Source organism: Scyliorhinus canicula, chromosome 20, assembly GCF_902713615.1.
Source record: "Scyliorhinus canicula chromosome 20, sScyCan1.1, whole genome shotgun sequence".
Taxonomy (NCBI): domain Eukaryota; kingdom Metazoa; phylum Chordata; class Chondrichthyes; order Carcharhiniformes; family Scyliorhinidae; genus Scyliorhinus; species Scyliorhinus canicula.
In genome coordinates this window covers 12,676,007-12,693,655 of record NC_052165.1, presented here as the reverse complement: position 1 = coordinate 12,693,655, position 17,649 = coordinate 12,676,007, and the positions used below count along the sequence as shown (strand labels likewise).

The 17,649-nt window shown below is 42.9% G+C and overlaps 1 protein-coding gene across 3 annotated transcripts in view; it reads left to right on the top strand.

Moving 5' to 3' along the window:
- Positions 1–17,649, top strand: part of cttnbp2 (cortactin binding protein 2) — a 203,115-nt gene that overhangs the window by 115,589 nt on the left and 69,877 nt on the right. For all 3 annotated transcript variants that reach the window (XM_038780086.1, XM_038780088.1, XM_038780087.1), the window contains 3 exons: positions 10,908–11,007; positions 12,288–12,438; positions 15,285–15,536. In XM_038780086.1, the coding sequence (XP_038636014.1) occupies positions 10,908–11,007; positions 12,288–12,438; positions 15,285–15,536 (503 nt within the window). The remainder of the gene's footprint in view (positions 1–10,907; positions 11,008–12,287; positions 12,439–15,284; positions 15,537–17,649) is intronic.

Below are 17,649 nucleotides of genomic sequence, written 5' to 3'. Positions count from 1 at the left end.
TGGTCAGATTAGTAAAGAGAATGGACATTAATGCAGGATAATAGAAAACATTTCTGTAATGTGTTCGGCAGACCAGAAATTGCACAGTACAATCTTAAATTGCCAGTATCACTGCACAATTGCTGTCGTCCTCCTTATCTGCTGATGGTAATAATAAATCTTCAAGTAGATTTTATGATGGAATGGGGATGTCAAGCTCATCATAAAGGATGTGTTTCGGAACTGTTCCCCTTTCCAACGTGAAACATGTTACAGCATTCATCCTAATAGAGGCTGACAGTACTGGATGACTGCCAAGGCTGAAGCTTCCTACTGATTATATTGTCTCATAGTATAATGACCTTTATTACTATTCAGCTATATCACTAACATCAGCAGACAATTGGGTTCTGAAGCATGCTCCCAACTTGATTCCAGAAGGAGGTGATGTGTAATTCCCTCAGGCAGATGACCCTCCCAACTTTGGTGCAATGCCAAGCTACATTTTACAACTACAAAGCAGGAGCAATCCTCTGGACACATTTGAAACTTGACCTGCATTTTCATAGTGCGTTGAGCCTGAATACCTGTGTCTTAAAATATCTCAAAATTCCCAGGCCAGGGGAAGAGTGTATTCTCCTGGGTATGAATTCAATTTGGATGTAAGCAGTATGGACGAGGGAAAACACAAAGATCTGAAGTGTTGCAAATTCTGCACGCATGTGTCCCAAAATATTTTTGAGAAATGTTTTTTGTTTTGTTTTGTTAGGGGGCAGCACGGTAGCATGGTGGTTAGCATAAATGCTTCACAGCTCCAGGGTCCCAGGTTCGATTCCCGGCTGGGTCACTGTCTGTGCGGAGTCTGCACGTCCTCCCCGTGTGTGCGTGGGTTTCCTCCGGGTGCTCCGGTTTCCTCCCACAGTCCAAAGATGTGCGAGTTAGGTGGATTGGCCAGGCTAAATTGCCCTTAGTGTCCTAATAAATAAGGTTAATGGGGGTTGTTGGGTTACTGGTATAGGGTGGATACGTGGGCTTGAGTAGGGTGATCATTGCTCGGCACAACATCGAGGGCCAAAGGGCCTGTTCTGTGCTGTACTGTTCTATGTTCTATGTTTCCAGCAGCCTTACTTGATGGGTAAATATATTCTTTACCATCACTGTCATCAAATGAATACAGTGCGGAAGGAGGCCATTCGCTATATCGGATCTGCACTGACACCCCCCCACACCCCCCCCCCGAAAAGAGCACCCTACCCAGGCCCAATCCCCCGCCCCCTACCCCGTAACCCCACCTAGGGGCAATCCACCTAACCTGCACATCTTTGAACTGTGGAAGGAAATCGGAGCACCCGGAGGAAACCCACGCAGGCATTGGAAGAATCTGCAAACTCCACGCAGTCACCCGAGGTCAGAATCGAACCCGGGTCTCTGGCACTGTGAAGCAGCAGTGCTCACCACAGTGCCGCCGCAAAGAGCACCCTACCTAGGACCACTTCTCCGCCGTATCCCCGTAACCCCACTTAACCTGCACATCTTTGGACTGTGGGAGGAAACCAGAGCACCCGGAGGAAACACACGCAGACACTGGGAGAACATGCAAACTCCGCATAGATAGTGACCCAAGGCTAGAATTGAATCTGGGTCCCTGGTGCTGAGGCAGTAGTGCTAATCATTGTCTCATGTGGCCATCATCCGTGTCCTTGGCTATCTCCATCGCTCCATCCTGGCGGTGTGTAAAGATGGTTTTTGAAATTATTCTTTGGAAAAATAAATCAATTATGCCTGAAGAGTGCTGTATCTATCAGTATCAGTTGCAAAATGGGGCTCTGCATGATAGCACAATGCATGCTGAGGTGGAATAAATAGACATTATTTGAATAGAGTAATGGTTATGTCACACTTATCAATTGTTTTAGAAATATTTCACGGCAATATTTTCTTTCTACGAACCTTTCATGAGCTTTACGTATTTAAAACTCTGGTTACATGGATGCTTCATTTCAAAGAACATATATGCAAACAATAAGATCTAATTTGGGTTCCTGACAAATTCAAGGGCAAGTTGTGCTTTCAGTGCAGAAAGCGAGTGTACTGGAGTTGCACTTTGGCTAGTGGTAACCCGTGACGTTTTAGCAGCCATCACATTGGTCTTAGAAACCTTTAGTCGTCCTAGATAGCTGTCCGAACGGAGTAATTGAAACATATAAAATTAGATTTACTGTCTTGTCAACTGACCCAGCCGTTCCTGCTGCAGTCAGCAGGGTAGGTTCCATCAGAATACTTCAAGAGGTGCACTGGGATAAGTCCCTGGCTAACCACTAGACTGCTAATGAGCTTGGAGGATTTTATTGGCCTTCTGCGGCTCAGGCATTTTATGGAAAGCTTTGGAAAGTGATTTTTGCAGCTCAGCACTTTGTCCGTACAATGTTGATTGTGACAAAGTGGATGTTTTGCTGGCACTCTGTTTGGGAGGAGGAGGATATGTGAGCAGGTCAGCAGAGACCTGAGGCTACTTGGAGTCACTGAGCAGATTGGGGCACCATACCCTCGGAAGGGTATCTTGGCCTTGGAGGGCGTGTGTCGTAGGTTTATAAAAACGATGCCTGGGGTTCGGTTACAAGAAGAGATTACACCGATTGGGCCTGTTTTTTTTTTTTGCTAGAATTTCGGGTAGATAAAGATGAGCTATTTCCACTGGTTCGAGATTCTAAAACTAGGGGGCATTTGTTACGAAGCGCATCTTCACTCGCAGGATGGTAGAGGTTTGGGGGGATGGGACGTTTCGGCGTAGCCCTTTCGGTGGAGGAATTTTTCGGCGGATGAATTTTTCGGCGGCGGGACAGGCTTCAGAAAGACAGGTTAGTGCAATGAGCAGACATTTAATATCGCTCTTGCTCTTAGTGAATAGCATGCCCGCAGGCACAGAAGGTGAGTGTTAAGCTCTGATGATAATTCTATAATAAGAACTACAAAGCAAATTTTTACCTTTTTCGACTCCAGTTTATTGTGTTCAGTAATCATTCCTCCACAACAAAACAGTGCCTCCTGTATCCCTATCCTTGCAGTTTATTAAATAATAAAACCCCAATTCTAACTTAAACTAGGGAACATTAACTCTTTCCCAACAGTGAGGAAGTACTTTATGTTTAACCCAGAATAGTCAAATTTCTTAAGGTTAGAAATGGATTTTGTAATTTCAATAACCATTATGAACAGCTTTGTTTTATTGCCTTCCAATTTTAAAACTGATTATTAATTCTCAGATCTTCATTTAAGTTTCTTTCAAGGCAGATATCAGCTAGCTCCATTATTACTGGAAAAATCAATAGTGATTTCTAAATGAAGTTTTAAAATTACCAATTGAAAAACAATTCAACATTAATCGTGCTGCTTTTGAGACATTCTGAAAATAAGCGGACAGGCGGCCCAGTTCAGGGGGACAGCAGCCGGCGAGGTGAAGCGGACAGGCGGCCCAGTTCAGGGGGACAGCACCCCCCACCCCCAAGGTTTAAAAGGTTTATTCAATACCTTGGAACCTTTGCTCCTGAGAGGGGAATGGGACGTTTCGGCGTGGCCATTTCGGCGTTTTAATGAAGGTTTTTTAACTAGTTTTAAAAAATATTTTTAAAAGTGACGCCGAAATGTCCTGACGCCTAAACGGCCACGCCGAATCAGCCAATTATTTCCCTGACGCCGAATGGGCCACGCCGAAACGTACCAAACCCGAGGTTTGGAACTCTCTCCCACAAACAGCAGTTGAAGCTACAACAGTTGTTAATTTTGAATCTGAGATAAGCAAAGATGTTGAGGGGAATGGGCCAACGACAGGTATATGGAGATCGGCCACAGATCAGGCATGATCTCATTAAATGCCAGGACAGGTTTGAGGGGCTGAATGGCCTACTCCTGTTCCTGTGATGGCATACGGGAGTGTTGGAGAACAGGGCACAGGAGATCTTACACACTTGTCTCCTGCTCCAGACTGTCTGGTGCATGACCCTAGACAATAGGTAACACAAGTCTGTGTCTCATTTCCTGGCAGTTATTATGCCTTTTTCCTATGTTCCCTAACATCTCCCTTCCATGCAGACCTCGGGTCAGAGGCTCAGTGCTTCAGGACAAGTGCTATCTCTTGATCACTCTGGAGAACACATCTGAGCAATGTAATAACTTAAGAGCTCTCATGGTGGAAACTATTGATATTCTGAAGCAGAGGTTCCTCTGCCTGGACTGGTCCTTCAGAAGGTCTGGTTGCTAAGATAGCCTGGATAGTAAGATGCGAAGAGGACATAAGAAGGCTGCAAAGGTATATAGTAGGGTTAAGTAAATGGAAAAAGACCTGGCAAAAGAAGTAATGTGGGAAAGTGTGATTTTCCATTTTGGCGGGAAAAATAAAAACAAAAGCATATCTAAATAAGGTTGTGGAGCTCAGATGTAGCGGGAATCTAGGTCTCCTAGTACATGCACCGCAAAAGGCTAGTGTGCAGACAACAAGTAATTCGGAAAGCTAATCATTTATTGCGAGGGGAGTTAAATGCGAAAGTAGGGGCAGCACGGTAGCATGGTGGTTAGCATAAATGCTTCACAGCTCCAGGGTCCCAGGTTCCTTTCCCAGCTGGGTCACTGTCTGTGTGGAGTCTGCACGTCCTCCCCGTGTGTGCGTGGGTTTCCTCCGGGTGCTCCGGTTTCCTCCCACAGTCCAAAGATGTGCGGGTTAGGTGGATTGGTCATGCTAAATTGCCCATAGTGTCCTAAAAAGTAAGGTTAAGGGGGGGTGGGGGGTTGTTGGGTTAAGGGTATAGGGTGGATACGTGGGTTTGAGTGGGGTGATCATTGCTCGGCACAACATCGAGGGCCGAAGGGCCTGTTCTGTGCTGTACTGTTCTGTGTTCTGTGTTAGGGAGGTTATGCTTCAGTTATACAGGGCACTGGTGAGACCACATCTGGAGTACTGTGTATGTTATTGGTCTCCTTATTTAAGGAATGATGTAAATGCATTGGAAGCAGTTTAGAGAAAGTTTATTAAACTAATACCTGGATTGGGCAGGTTGTCTTATGAGGAAAGGTTGGACAGGTTTAGGCTTGTATCCGTTGGGAGTTTAGAAGAGAAAGAGGCGACTTGATTGAAACATAATGTCCTGAGGGGTCTTGACAAGATTGATGTAGAGAGGATGTTTCCTCTTGAGGGAGAATCTAGTGCTAGGGGCGACAGTTTAAAAATATAAGGGCCGTCCATTGAAGATGAGGAGCATTTTTTTTTTCTCTCTCAGCATTGAGTCTTTGGAACTCTCTTCCCAGTGGAAGCTGATTATTTGAATATTTTAAAGCAGTGGTAGATAGTTTCTTGATAGGCAAGGGGGTGAAATGTTTTTGAGGGTAGTTAGGAATATACGGTTGAGGTTACAATCAGATCTGCCATGATCTTATTGAATGACAGAGCAGGCCCGGAGGTCCAACTGGCTTACTCCTCCAAATTGGTATGTTTGAGTTTGAAATTGAAATAATCTTTATTGTCACTAGTAGGCTTACATTAACACTGCAATGAAGTTACTGTGAAAATTCCCTAGTCGTCACACTCTTGGCGCCTGTTCGGGTACACCGAGGGACAATCCAGAATGTCCAATTCACCTAACAGCACGTCTTTTGGGACTTGTGGGAGGAAACCGGAGCAACGGAGGAACCCTACCCAGGCAGGGAGAACTGTGCAGACTCCGCACGCACAGTGACCCAAGCCAGGAATCGAACATGGGACCCTGGTGCTGTGGAGCAACAGTGCTAACCACAGTGCTACCGTGCCACCCAGTTTGGTTAGCTAAGTTGCCTGGATGGCTGGTTCATGATGTGGTGCGTCAACAACAGCGCAGGTTAAATTCCCGGACTGGCTGAGGTTATCCATGAACGCCCCATCTTCTCAATCTTCTTTCCCCGCTCCTCCCCCCCCCCCCCCCCCCCCACCCCCCCCCCCCCCCAAAAAGGTGTGGCGATCCCTCAACTGTTAAATCGCCACCAGTCCGCTCTCTCATAAGGAGAACGCAGCCCATGGACCTTGGAGACTATGGCGACTTTCAATGTTTAGTGCATCCCCAAAGGACCTTGAAAAGCTTGCCAGTCTGCTGCATTCTCCACGCCTTTGCAAAGGAGTCAGCAATTCACCTTGCGATGAAGACATTTTTTTTAAAAAAAGCAAGATGAAGAGGAACACCAGACCACCAAGGGAGAATAAACTAGCTGCTGCCACCCCTAACTAATGATTCTGGTTGAATTGTCCTTCCAATGTACCAGCTGCAACTGCTGTGTTTGCAGCTGCTCTGTATATCCAGCTGGTTAATTCCCTAATTGTGAATGTGAGCATTAATGCAAAGTAGTGAAGTGCAGTAGCAAACTGGTAGCTGGTGACATGCTCAAAGCAGGACCATATTACCACAGATCAGGTACAGGGAGAGAAATCCATAAGAGAAAAAGAAGAGGATGAGACGGCCAAATGCACTTTAGAGAATAGCACTTGACATGTGTTCATGCTCACAATATGCTGAGAGGCTTCTAATGTGGAGAGGTCGCAGATCGATGCTTTCCCTCCTCCTCTATAATTTCATGATAGATGAGGGGAGCGATTGTAAGGAAGTCTAGTAGTTGCAGTAAAAGGAGATTAAGGGAAGTGTGCTGTGGCGATTGGAGGAAAGTTACGAGAAGCAGCATAGGGAAACCTTGTCAATGCTGGGACATCAGCTTTTTGCAAATGAGAAGTAAAGAGTTTTGCTCCAGTAAAATAATTGAATTCACTTTGGCATTTGTGTCTAGAACAAAGAACAAAAGAAAAGTACAGCACAGGAACAGGCCCTTCGGCCCTCCAAGCCTGTGCCGACCATGCTGCCCGTCTAAACTAAAATCTTCTGCCCTTCCGGGGTCCGTATCCCTTTATTCCCATCCTATTCATGTATTTGTCAAGATGCCCCTTAAATGTCACTAACATCCCTGCTTCCACCTCCCACTCCGGCAGCGAGTTTCAGGCACCCACTACCCTCTGTGTAAAAAAAAGAAAACTTGCCTCGTACATCTCCTCTAAACCTTGCCCCTCGCACCTTAAACTTATACCCCCTAGTAATTGACCCCTCTACCCTGGGGAATAGCCTCTGACAATCCACTCTGTCTATGCCCCTCATAATTTTGTAGACCTCTAGCAGGTCGCCCCTCAACCTCTGTCGTTCCAGTGAGAACAAACCGAGTTTATTTAACCTCCCTTCATAGCTAATGCCCTCCATATCAGGCAACATCCTGGTAAATCTCTGCTGCACCCTCTCTAAAGCCTCCACTTCTTTCTGGTAGTGTGGCGACCAGAAATGAACACACTACTCCAAGTGTGACCTAACTAAGATTCTATACAGGTGCCTAATCCTAGTAATCACCTACTCTGTCATTTCTCAACAATGGCGCTGCATAACTGGCATAGGTATGCTCCGCTGGAAATAGCAGCTCCCTCCTCCTGGTGACTTCCTGCACTAACACTTCCAACAGTGGGGGTGGGTGACTTGTTCCAGCACCTCTGCTTGCCATTTTCTTATTTCTGAAGATAACTAAGCTTCCAGAAGCCTAGGTGCGCCTCCCCAGACCCAGGCTGCAATTATAAGTTGTCACTTACTCCCCCAATTGGTGAGCTGCGAATCAGTAGTGTGCAAGATGCTGACTTAAACTTAGTCCTGTACCTCTTGCTGAGGTTGCATCACATCACCGATTTCACACCTGTTCCTGACAATGCAATTTCGCTGCCGTTATTTCATTCCAATTGTAGCTGAATAATTGATTAAATTAAGGATTTTTTAAATGTCGATGTCAATAAAAACTCAATGAATGTGGTTAGTATAACTACAACAATGGCAATATGTCAATCATGAGGCTAGCGACATTCCAAATAAAGGTTCAATATATTTGAATCTGCACTTGCGTTATCAAGGAGGACAAATAATCAGAATGTTTGTTCACATCCTTAGTTGGCACGTTGCTGAACTGTTGCCACTTAAGTGCATTAGCTACAATGCAACTTTGTCAGACCCAAACAGGAATACTGTGTTCAGCTTTTAGCATTGCACCTCAGGAAAGATATGATGGCTTTGAAGTGGGTAGTGCAGGTTCATCAGAATGACACTGGGGCTTAAAGGGTGATGATGGTTTCAGAAACTGCAAGGCTTGTATTCCCTTGTGTTTAAAAGGTTGAGGGGGTGGAATCCAAATAAAGTTTTTGGAAAAAAATACAGCGAGTCAACAGGGTGGAAGCAAATGAATTATTTCCTCTGGCGGATGAATTCTGAATACAATCGCTTAATCCTTAAACACAAAAATAGAGCTGGACCATTTAGGAATAAAATCAGGAAGCATTTTTTTCCACACAAAGGGTAGTGAAAATCCAAAACCAACTTCCCAAAAGGCTATGGATACTGGATCAATTGAAATTTTATTTCCTGCGAAAATAGATTACAGTCAGGTAAGGGTATCAGGAGAATTGGATAAAAAGGCGTGATCTAATTAGTAATAGATTAAAAGGCTTGAGGGCTTACTCCTGTTCCTAAAAATGCCACCAGGAATTGGAGGAAGAGAATAAATAAATAAATAATCTTTATTGTCACAGTAAGTCTTACGTTATCACTACAATGAAGTTACTGTGAAAATCCCCTCGCCGCCACACGCTGGCACCTGTTCGGGTACACAGAGGGAGAATTCAGAATGTCCAATTCATCTGACAGCACGTCTTTCAGGACTTGTGGGAGGAAATCGGAGCGCCTGGAGGACACCCACTCAGACACAGGGAGAACATGCAGACTCCACACAGACAGTGACCGAAGCCGGGAATCGAACCTGGGACGCTGGAGCTGTGAAGCAGCAGTGCTAACCACTGTGCTATCATGCTACCAGAATGGTAGTGTAGCCGGGAATAAGGGATGGAGAAATGGAACTCGGAACTGGAGGAGTGAGACTAATAATCAGTGGTCTGCAATTTTACAAGAAATGAAGACGAGTCCCCACCATTCTTCCTGTAATTGTGCCTCAACGATGGCTTGCCAGCACTGTACACTGTAAATCCACGTCAGCACTCCCATGTGGAGAGCTGTCGGTCATACATGGGTCCTCCCTAAAGACTGCCAATGTTGTGACGGAAATAAAGTTCACCATTGGAATATTGGGTGATTCAGCTGAAATGTATTTTAGAAATAGAAATAGCATTATATTCCTGAATTTCATAGGCTTGTATCATTGGGAAAGGGCTTGGGATTTTCTATTACGTTAAAGGCACGACACAAATACAAGTTGTTAACTGTGAAAGTCTATTTACCCACCTTTTGTAGTTAGGGGTGTGAAATGTCATGGAACAGTTTTTTAAATATATATATATATATATATCTATCTTTATAAAATTAATTTATTCCCTATGAAGGACATTGATTTAATAAAGTATGATTATTTTAGCTATAATTAGGATTAAACGGCATGATCAGAAATACCTTGCAGGGTGCGTACATTTAAAAAGAACAGATTAATTGTGAATGTTAAAAGATCTAAAATCAATCTCCTTTAGATTGAAATTCAGCTCGCTTGGGCCGCACTATTTTACTGGATCAAAAGTGGAATGTATAAGTTTTTTTTTAATGGGCTAGAATGTTGGTGTGAATTGTTGAAAGTGTAGTTTTAACAAGTACAACATTCACCGTTTCTGTTCCATGAAGTTGTCATTGCTCTGCGACTTCACCAAAGACGAGCTGTAATTGGGTTATCTGCTGAAGCAGTCGGTTAAATCAGGCTTTTAGTTATAGAGTCCATTGTTGGTCGCGGGATGGAGAGGAAAAGGGAGTAATTTCAACGCAGATCCGCCGGTGTTTTAACTTCAGTACTATTAATAAACCTACGGTGACAGTGATGAAGCTTCTCGTTGGTTGACTACTTTGCAGCTGGAGCCACCTTGCCAATTAAATTAACGTCCTTATGAAGTGATAAATGTTCCACATTTCTGTTCCCCTGACTAAGCGATGCATTGCTTGGTGTTTTGGGATTGCTGTGGGCAAACAGAGTCCAGCAGACTTGTTAATTTTCCGCCCTGCAATTTCCAAATCCAGGGTTGCATTATATCTGAAATATGCCAAAATCGATTTGTGCCGGTCCAGATTTTGCAGTTGTAACGATGTTGAAAGCATTGGCGTTTGCTGTCAGTGCTCCGTTTGGGGTAACTGCAACAGCTGCAGTCCACACATGCAGCTAAATGTGGAAATCCAGATGTACTGTCAGGTGATCCTGTACTTCTCCACACGGATCCGCAGACAACCACTCGCCAACTACCCACCTCCCAAGGCCAGCAGTCAGTCGGATAGAAATCACTGAACGGGAATTTGCACCTTGTAGAATGAGGAGGTTTTTGACAACACATTCTGTTGAAACCGCCTTACTGGCTTTGAAAAAGCTGCCTATCTTGCTGGATACCTGGGCATTGGATCCCTTACCTTGGATTCACGCTGACAGTGAGATTATCACAGAGTTCACTAGATCTTCCTTGGAGGTCAGCCTTGAGAACTATTGCTTTACCACTAACCCCAAACTCTGAGCTTCAGTTATGTGCAACACGGTGTTGAATTCTTGTGTATGTACAAGTTTGTATATTTCTAGGGGCGGCACTTGGCACAATGGTTAGCATTGCTGCCTATGGCGCTGAGGACCCGGGTTCAAATCCCGGCCCTGGGTCACTGTCCGTGTGGCGTTTGCACGGTCTCCCCACGTCTGCGTGGGTTCCACCCCCCCACAACCCAAAGATGTGCAGGGTAGGTGGACTGATCATGCTAAATTGCCCCTTAATTGGAAAAAAAATAATTGTGTACTCTAAATTTTTTTTAAAAAGGAAAAAAAAGAAGTTTGTATATTTCTAATTTTTTTTAAAACCTGTTTCTCCGTAGAATCTGTAACATTCCTGTTGACCTCAGGAGCACAGGTTGATGCTGTCGGAAAGAATTTATTCACGCCATTGTGTGCAGCTGCTGCACAGGGCCATGTTGGGTAAGATCTCGATTTTAATTTGATGCGACCACAAGAAATCGAACTGCCTTGGCCTAAATCGGATTGTGCTGTCCCCATCATACAGAGTTGAGAATCGTCTACAGATCCAATGTGACTGCGGCGTAAGCTCATGGATGCTAAAAGTACACCATCTACTGTAAAGTTTGAGGCTCCCCTGTGGTCCTGGATTTGCATATGCACCACACCTAATGTCTGTTTCGGGTCCCTTTTGCAAAGTTCAATTGCGAATCATTGCATGATGCTCCATAGGTGCTTTGGCAATTCCTTCAGGCACTTAAGAGGCCAAATTAGCGGTCTTTCAACATGGGTTTACCATCCGTAAAGGCCACATTTTGACCTTTGTTTTTTAACCTGTTAACCCAGTAGAAGGGGGACTCGGCGCCTGACCCATTCCTCTAGACTCTGCATTCAAGCTGGCCAAATTCATCATCTCTCCCTGTCCAATAGGCTGCCCCTGGGGGCCACAGCTGTTGCCTGCACATTGCCAGTAATAGACAAAAATTAAGCTGGCGGATCACATTGTCGGAATTCTGCCACCAGCTTCCTAAGCAGCATGTGCAGCAATGGGATGGTGCCCACATCCAGGTCAGCTGCTATTTTTAGCCCCTGTGTTTCAATGTTGCCTGTTTCTCATTATGGTTTCAGAAATTCCTGTAACCATTCATAATGGGTTTTCAACTTCCCTTTGTCGCACAATGCCAAAGAATCATAAAACGTGTGTGCCTTTTGATAATACTTTCGCTAAATAAGTGCTGGCATTTTCTTCCCTTTTCTTGCAATATGCATCTCTTCCCATCTGAAAATGCACAAGTGTTCCTTAGTTATTGGCAATGTTGCACTCAATCGGAACATTAGAAATTAAAGAAAGATTTTTATGATGAGTTCCTCCCCCTCTCTCTCTCTCTCTCTCTCCCTCCTTCCTCTCCCCTCACCCTCCCTCCAGGTGACGGCCCTGGAAATACATAGAACATAGAGAAATACAGCACAGAACAGGCCCTTCGGCCCATGATGTTGTGCCGAACTTTACATGTTGTTTCATGATGGAATGTCACAGATTGTGAACCTCGTATGTGAAAAATCAGGATGCAGAACCTTGACTTGCCACTTATGGGTATTTAAAAAGGAAAAAAAATCCAGGTTACACCAATGATGTGCTGTGCTATCAATAAGCAACAGTACTCCTAATCTGCAATCATTTGCTGAGAAATGTAACCATCTATTGATCAATTTTTGGAATTTAATTTTTCATTCTCTTCCAGGTGCACTGAAGTGCTTATTGCTTATGGTGCAAATATAAATTATGCTGCTGAAGGGGATCAGACTCCTCTCTATCTATCTTGTATAAATGGACACATTGAATGTACACTCACCTTATTGGAAGCTGGAGCGGATTGTAGTATAATGACAGTTGTAAGTACAGGGAATGAGCCACTGCCTGCCATTTCTTCTTCTAAGCATTTGAAATATTTAAGATTGCTAGCTTTCTTCAAATTTGGCTCTGGCATGATCAACAATTCGGTGCTCTTGTCCTCAGTTTATTCTTGAAATTTATTACGAAATAGAAGTTAAAGCTGGGACGTACAGAGAGTGAATATTGCTGAAAAGCGAGATTTGTTGATGGATTTGCCGAGAGCTGATCAGGACAACGGCAAGAATACCAAATTTCAAACAATCGCAACCAGATTTTGCTACAAAGGAAAAAGGTGTCGATTGGTTGGCAGATCGACTCTGGCCGAGGTGTCACCATGCAAAAAGAAACGGGGAATCATAGGCTTCCCAAACTCCAGAGTAATTCCGAAAAGACTCGAGGCATGAACCTATTATTTTTCTATGCACGGAATGGGATTTGCGTTTGAATGTATTTTGCTTCTAGCAAGCGTAAATGAGAGGTTTTATAGGTTCGACTGATCATCCTTAAATTGGTTTTGCTTACTGCATAATTGAACAACATTATAGATGAATTTGAATGCTGGTGCAATGCCATGCACCCCAGTAACTGGCTGATCAAATCAAATAGCATGTTCCGTTGGTTGTTCCTTGTAAGGCAGAGTACAAATCATAGTCAATCAGCCTGCGCTTGCAAAATCCAAAACAAAACATCTACTGTTAGACGTGATTCCACAATCGGGCAGTGCTCCCTGAACAATCCTGAGTTTGTTAATAACTGCATCAGTAACCAATTTGAGATCATCAAAAGGAATTTGCGCCTTTTTAAAAAAATTATCCGGGAGCTTGGGGAGTCAATAATTCCCTGATGCTTTTTCCATGGCAACACCTCAGCCAATCGGCTTGTCAACCAGTCAGCACCTTTTCCTCCTATGATATAAATTGTTGTCATTGTTTGAAATTTGGCATTTTTGTATTTGTCCAGATGAGAAAAACTTTGGCAACATGCCTCGCCATTCAGCAATATATTTTAATTTTAAATTTCTGTCTTGTGTTATTTACTATATAAGCTTTGCAGTAGGTCAATGATGACCCCTTTGCTTCACCGATGCTCCAAACGGTGCTCCTCATTCATTTGATTTGGCAAGGGTGATCATTGCAAAAATTACACTGCTGTTTTAAATCGTTATTTTGCTTACTGAGCACACAAATTGTGATGACAGGAGAGGATGACTTGTTTAAATTTACTGTATTTTTGCGTAGGTTTACATTGTGCAGTGTGGAAAAATTAATCAGTACCCAATGACAGTAAGCTTACTGTAAAATGATCAAAGCTCCCTGCATTGGTTTTAAAATTTAAAAAAAAGCTTTGCTAAACGTGGACAGAAAAAAAAGCTGGAAAAACTCGACAGGTCTGGCAGCTTGTCTGGAGAGAGAAAGAGAGTTGAAATTTCAGGTCGTGACTTTTTCATCGGATGTAGAGATGCTGCCAGATCTACTGACTACTTCCAGCATTTTCAGTTTTCGTTTTAAGATTTCCAGCATGCAGTATTTTTTCTTTTGCGATGTGACATTACATTGTACAATAGTGGGTATGGAATTTGTAGCAGAGTTGAGACCAGAGTTTTTAAAATTCAAATGGGAAAAAAAATATTAGCTGTACAATTTTGGTAGATTTCAAGATATCTCACCTTATTACTAATTGACGTAGAATCTAGGCTGTCAATCTGTGACTTTACTGGGGAAGCGCTGCATTCCTTTAGATGAAAGCCTGCTTAGGTGGAGATTAGTTATAACGGGAAGATGATATATTTGGTATTCAAAGGAGAATAAACCCTAATGTTTGCCTTCATCTTTATCGTAAAAAGGAAATTGCAGGCAAAAAATAAATAAATGTTGCATCAATGGGCTGCAATTTTATAGCTTTGGGAGATCAACTGCAAGTCAGAAAATAATAATCGAGTGCCCAAGACTTTGTGTTTTGAAAAGCTGATAGGTAAAGTATGGATGGTAGTCTTTTGTTGTCATTTTAAAGTTTAGTATATAGAGCGTGCATTTTGGTTTGAGCACATCTAGGGTTTCACCAATGAGAAGACCATATTTCCCGTTGTTATTAGAGTATCGATGCTTGACTTATTTAGACAACTTCTCCTCCATACTCGCTGTACAAACTTCTGGTCATTTGTCTTACGTTAGCAAATTTAAACAGATCTCAAATATCACACAATTCTAATTCCACCGTATAAACCTGGCAAAGTGAAGTCCTTCACCTCATTTATAGTGATAATTTTTCTTTCCTTTGGTGAGCTAGTTGCCAGTTAATGAAATGGCTTGGCTAGCAACAGGTTTGCTAGTTTACAAGGCAAAGTTGCATGTAGAGTTGGCGAACTGGAAATTACAAAATTCATTACCATATTAGAAAATTGGAAGTCAAGTGGAAAAAGACATAGTTACTCTGGGGTTGTATATTGTCAAAAGTACTCTTATTTAAGGGATCTTAATTTCATAGTTGCATATAGAGTTGGCAAACTGGAAATTAAGATTAGTTTATACTTCCTGCTTTCCATTCATTTTTGGCTTTTTATTTCACGGCCATTGCCTGAGCAACTTTACTGTTTAGTTCTGTGCTGCAAGCTTGCTTATATTTGACAATTTCGTGCAGTGCCTTTATGTGAGTCTGAACTTAAATTGTTTCGTGGCTTTTATTTGAACATAAATTCAGCTGACGTGTTCATTTTAATCTTGTCAAAACACGGTTGATTTTCAATTTATGAGTATTGGCAGTTTCCCCAAATTGACTAATTAGGATGACCTTCAGGTAACAGAAATTGAGTAGGAAATTTTAATTATTTATTTTTCTTTCCTTTTAGAATGGCTGGGCACCCTTTCATGCCGCTGTGAGCTCTGGTCACGTAGATTGCCTCAAGCTTCTCATGTATCATCAAGTATCTGGGGGCAGGTTTACTGATGATTCAGAGCACACATTGGGCTCCGTAGACCCTGCCTGGGCAGAAGGGAGCGATGAATCCACAGTGGAGCCAATGATTTCAGCTGACCTAATCAACCAGGCTGACAAGGAAGGTTGGACGGCTGCCCATATTGCAGCATCTAAAGGTTTTAAGGTCTGTTTTGTAACAGTTATATTGCAGTAGTGTGTCTGACGAATTTGCACCCATTTCCCAACACATTACGTTGTTCCTATTCCATGCGTTGTAATTTTATAAGTGTAAAACCTTTAAGATGAGCAGGAGCTGACCATATTATCCTCAAATGGATGATTCAAGGTTAAATACGGAGTCCTGTACTGCAAAGTCATAAGCCTCTAACTGATCCATAAATATTGGCAATGCCAAAAGTTATAGATTTACTTGAATTAGTGAATGTGAAGGATAAGTGTCATCAGGCGCTCCCAGTGCACTGAAACCACAAAGTGAAACTCGGCACAATACAGTTTGTGGTGTTTCAAGGAAGGAATTAATGTTCTTCATCATGTGGCTGACTACACTTGTTTCCAGCTAGAAGTTAATTGATGAGATATTTAGGTGTTAACTGTTACATTTTAAGGTTCAGGTATCACTGCCCTTAAGTCCGACAGCACATAAGGATGTAATTCAGCCCACTGTGCCTTGAGAGTAGTCATGTTTAGACCCACACCCCCCTCTAAACTCTACAAGCTTTTCAACCTCTTTTTAAAAAAATAAATAAATTAATTGAGTACAAAATGCTTTTTTTTTAAATTAAGGGGGCAATTTAGCGTGGCCAATCTACTGAGACTGCGCATCTTTGTGTTGTGAGGGTGAGACCCACACAGACACGGGGCGAATGTGCAAACTCCACGCGGACAGTGACCCGGGGCCGGGATCGAACCCGGGTCCTCCGCGCCAAGAGGCAACAATGCTAACCGTGCCGCATAAGCTTCTCAACCTCAAGTTGAGAACTAACCCTTTTAAAATTCTTTCTGGATTCCGCTTCCACTGTTCCAGATCTTGGCAAGTGGAAACACTTCTTTCTCCTCATCTCCCCTCTGGATCTTTGACTGATTAGATTGAATCTGGTCATTGAGCCATGAGCCAGACTGAACAATTTCCCTCTGATTACTCTCACTCAAAATTTCTCATCATTTCGCCTATCGTGCCTCTGTTAGGCCACTGCTTCACCTTCTCTGTTTCCAAGAGAATAGTCCTCGCTGTTCCAGTCTCCACACACAACTGAAGCCCTTCTTCCCGGCTAACAGCCTGTTAAACCTCATCTCTTTCTGTTCACTTTTTAAAGCCTTTGTGTCTTTCCTGAAATGCAGTGCCCAGAATTGCCCAGAATACTCCAGCTTAGTACTAGCCAGTGATTTATAACTTGGCTTCCACGTTCCATTCCTCTGTTTATAAACCCAAGGAACCCATATGTGTTTCCCTTTACCACCTTATCAAGTTGCCCTTCCACCTTTTACAGATTTTTGACCTCCCTTGTCTCTCCTCAACTACACGTTTCAGAACTGCTCCATTTTCCATATCGGTCCTCTCAAAAGTCCATCACTCCACACTTCTCTGTTTTGAGCTCCATGCCGTTGCCAATTTCAGCATCCCGTCTGCGATCCTGAAACCAATAACCCCTCATCACTGTCTACTACTTCACCAGGTTTTGTTTCATCTTAAATCCTTACAACAAAACGTATATTTCACTAAAAGAAAATGCCTGTTCAAATATTCAAAGTTTGTCCTGTTTAGATTATTCGAACATGCACATAGCTGTTTCCATTAAAGTTTAACCAAAAGTTATAAATTCAGCTATTGGTTCCAGTGAGTTCAACAGTTCTGTTCTCCTGCAATAAATGATTCTCGTTGTCTGAGAAAGAAAAGAGAGAGTGTTGTTGTTGACATATTAGCTATGCCTTTCTTAAAAATATGGAAAAATTCTGCAAATGTTTCCATTTATATTTGACTATTGAGTTTTGGCGAACTTGATTTAAAGGCTTTTACTAATTGTCCCATCTGCATTTAATCATGTCCTTGTTAACAGGGAAGCATAGAGCGAATGACAAGTATTTGTTCAGAGAAGGGGAACCAAATCTGACTTGAGTTCAGTGTGGGGAAGTGTGAGATCATCCACTTTGTATCCAGGAAAGATCGATCAGTGTACTTTCTAAATGGCAAGATGCTGGAACTGAGGATAAGCAGAGAGATTTAACATTTCAAGCATGCATTAGTGGATAAGTACATAGAATGTTGGCCTTTCTCCAAA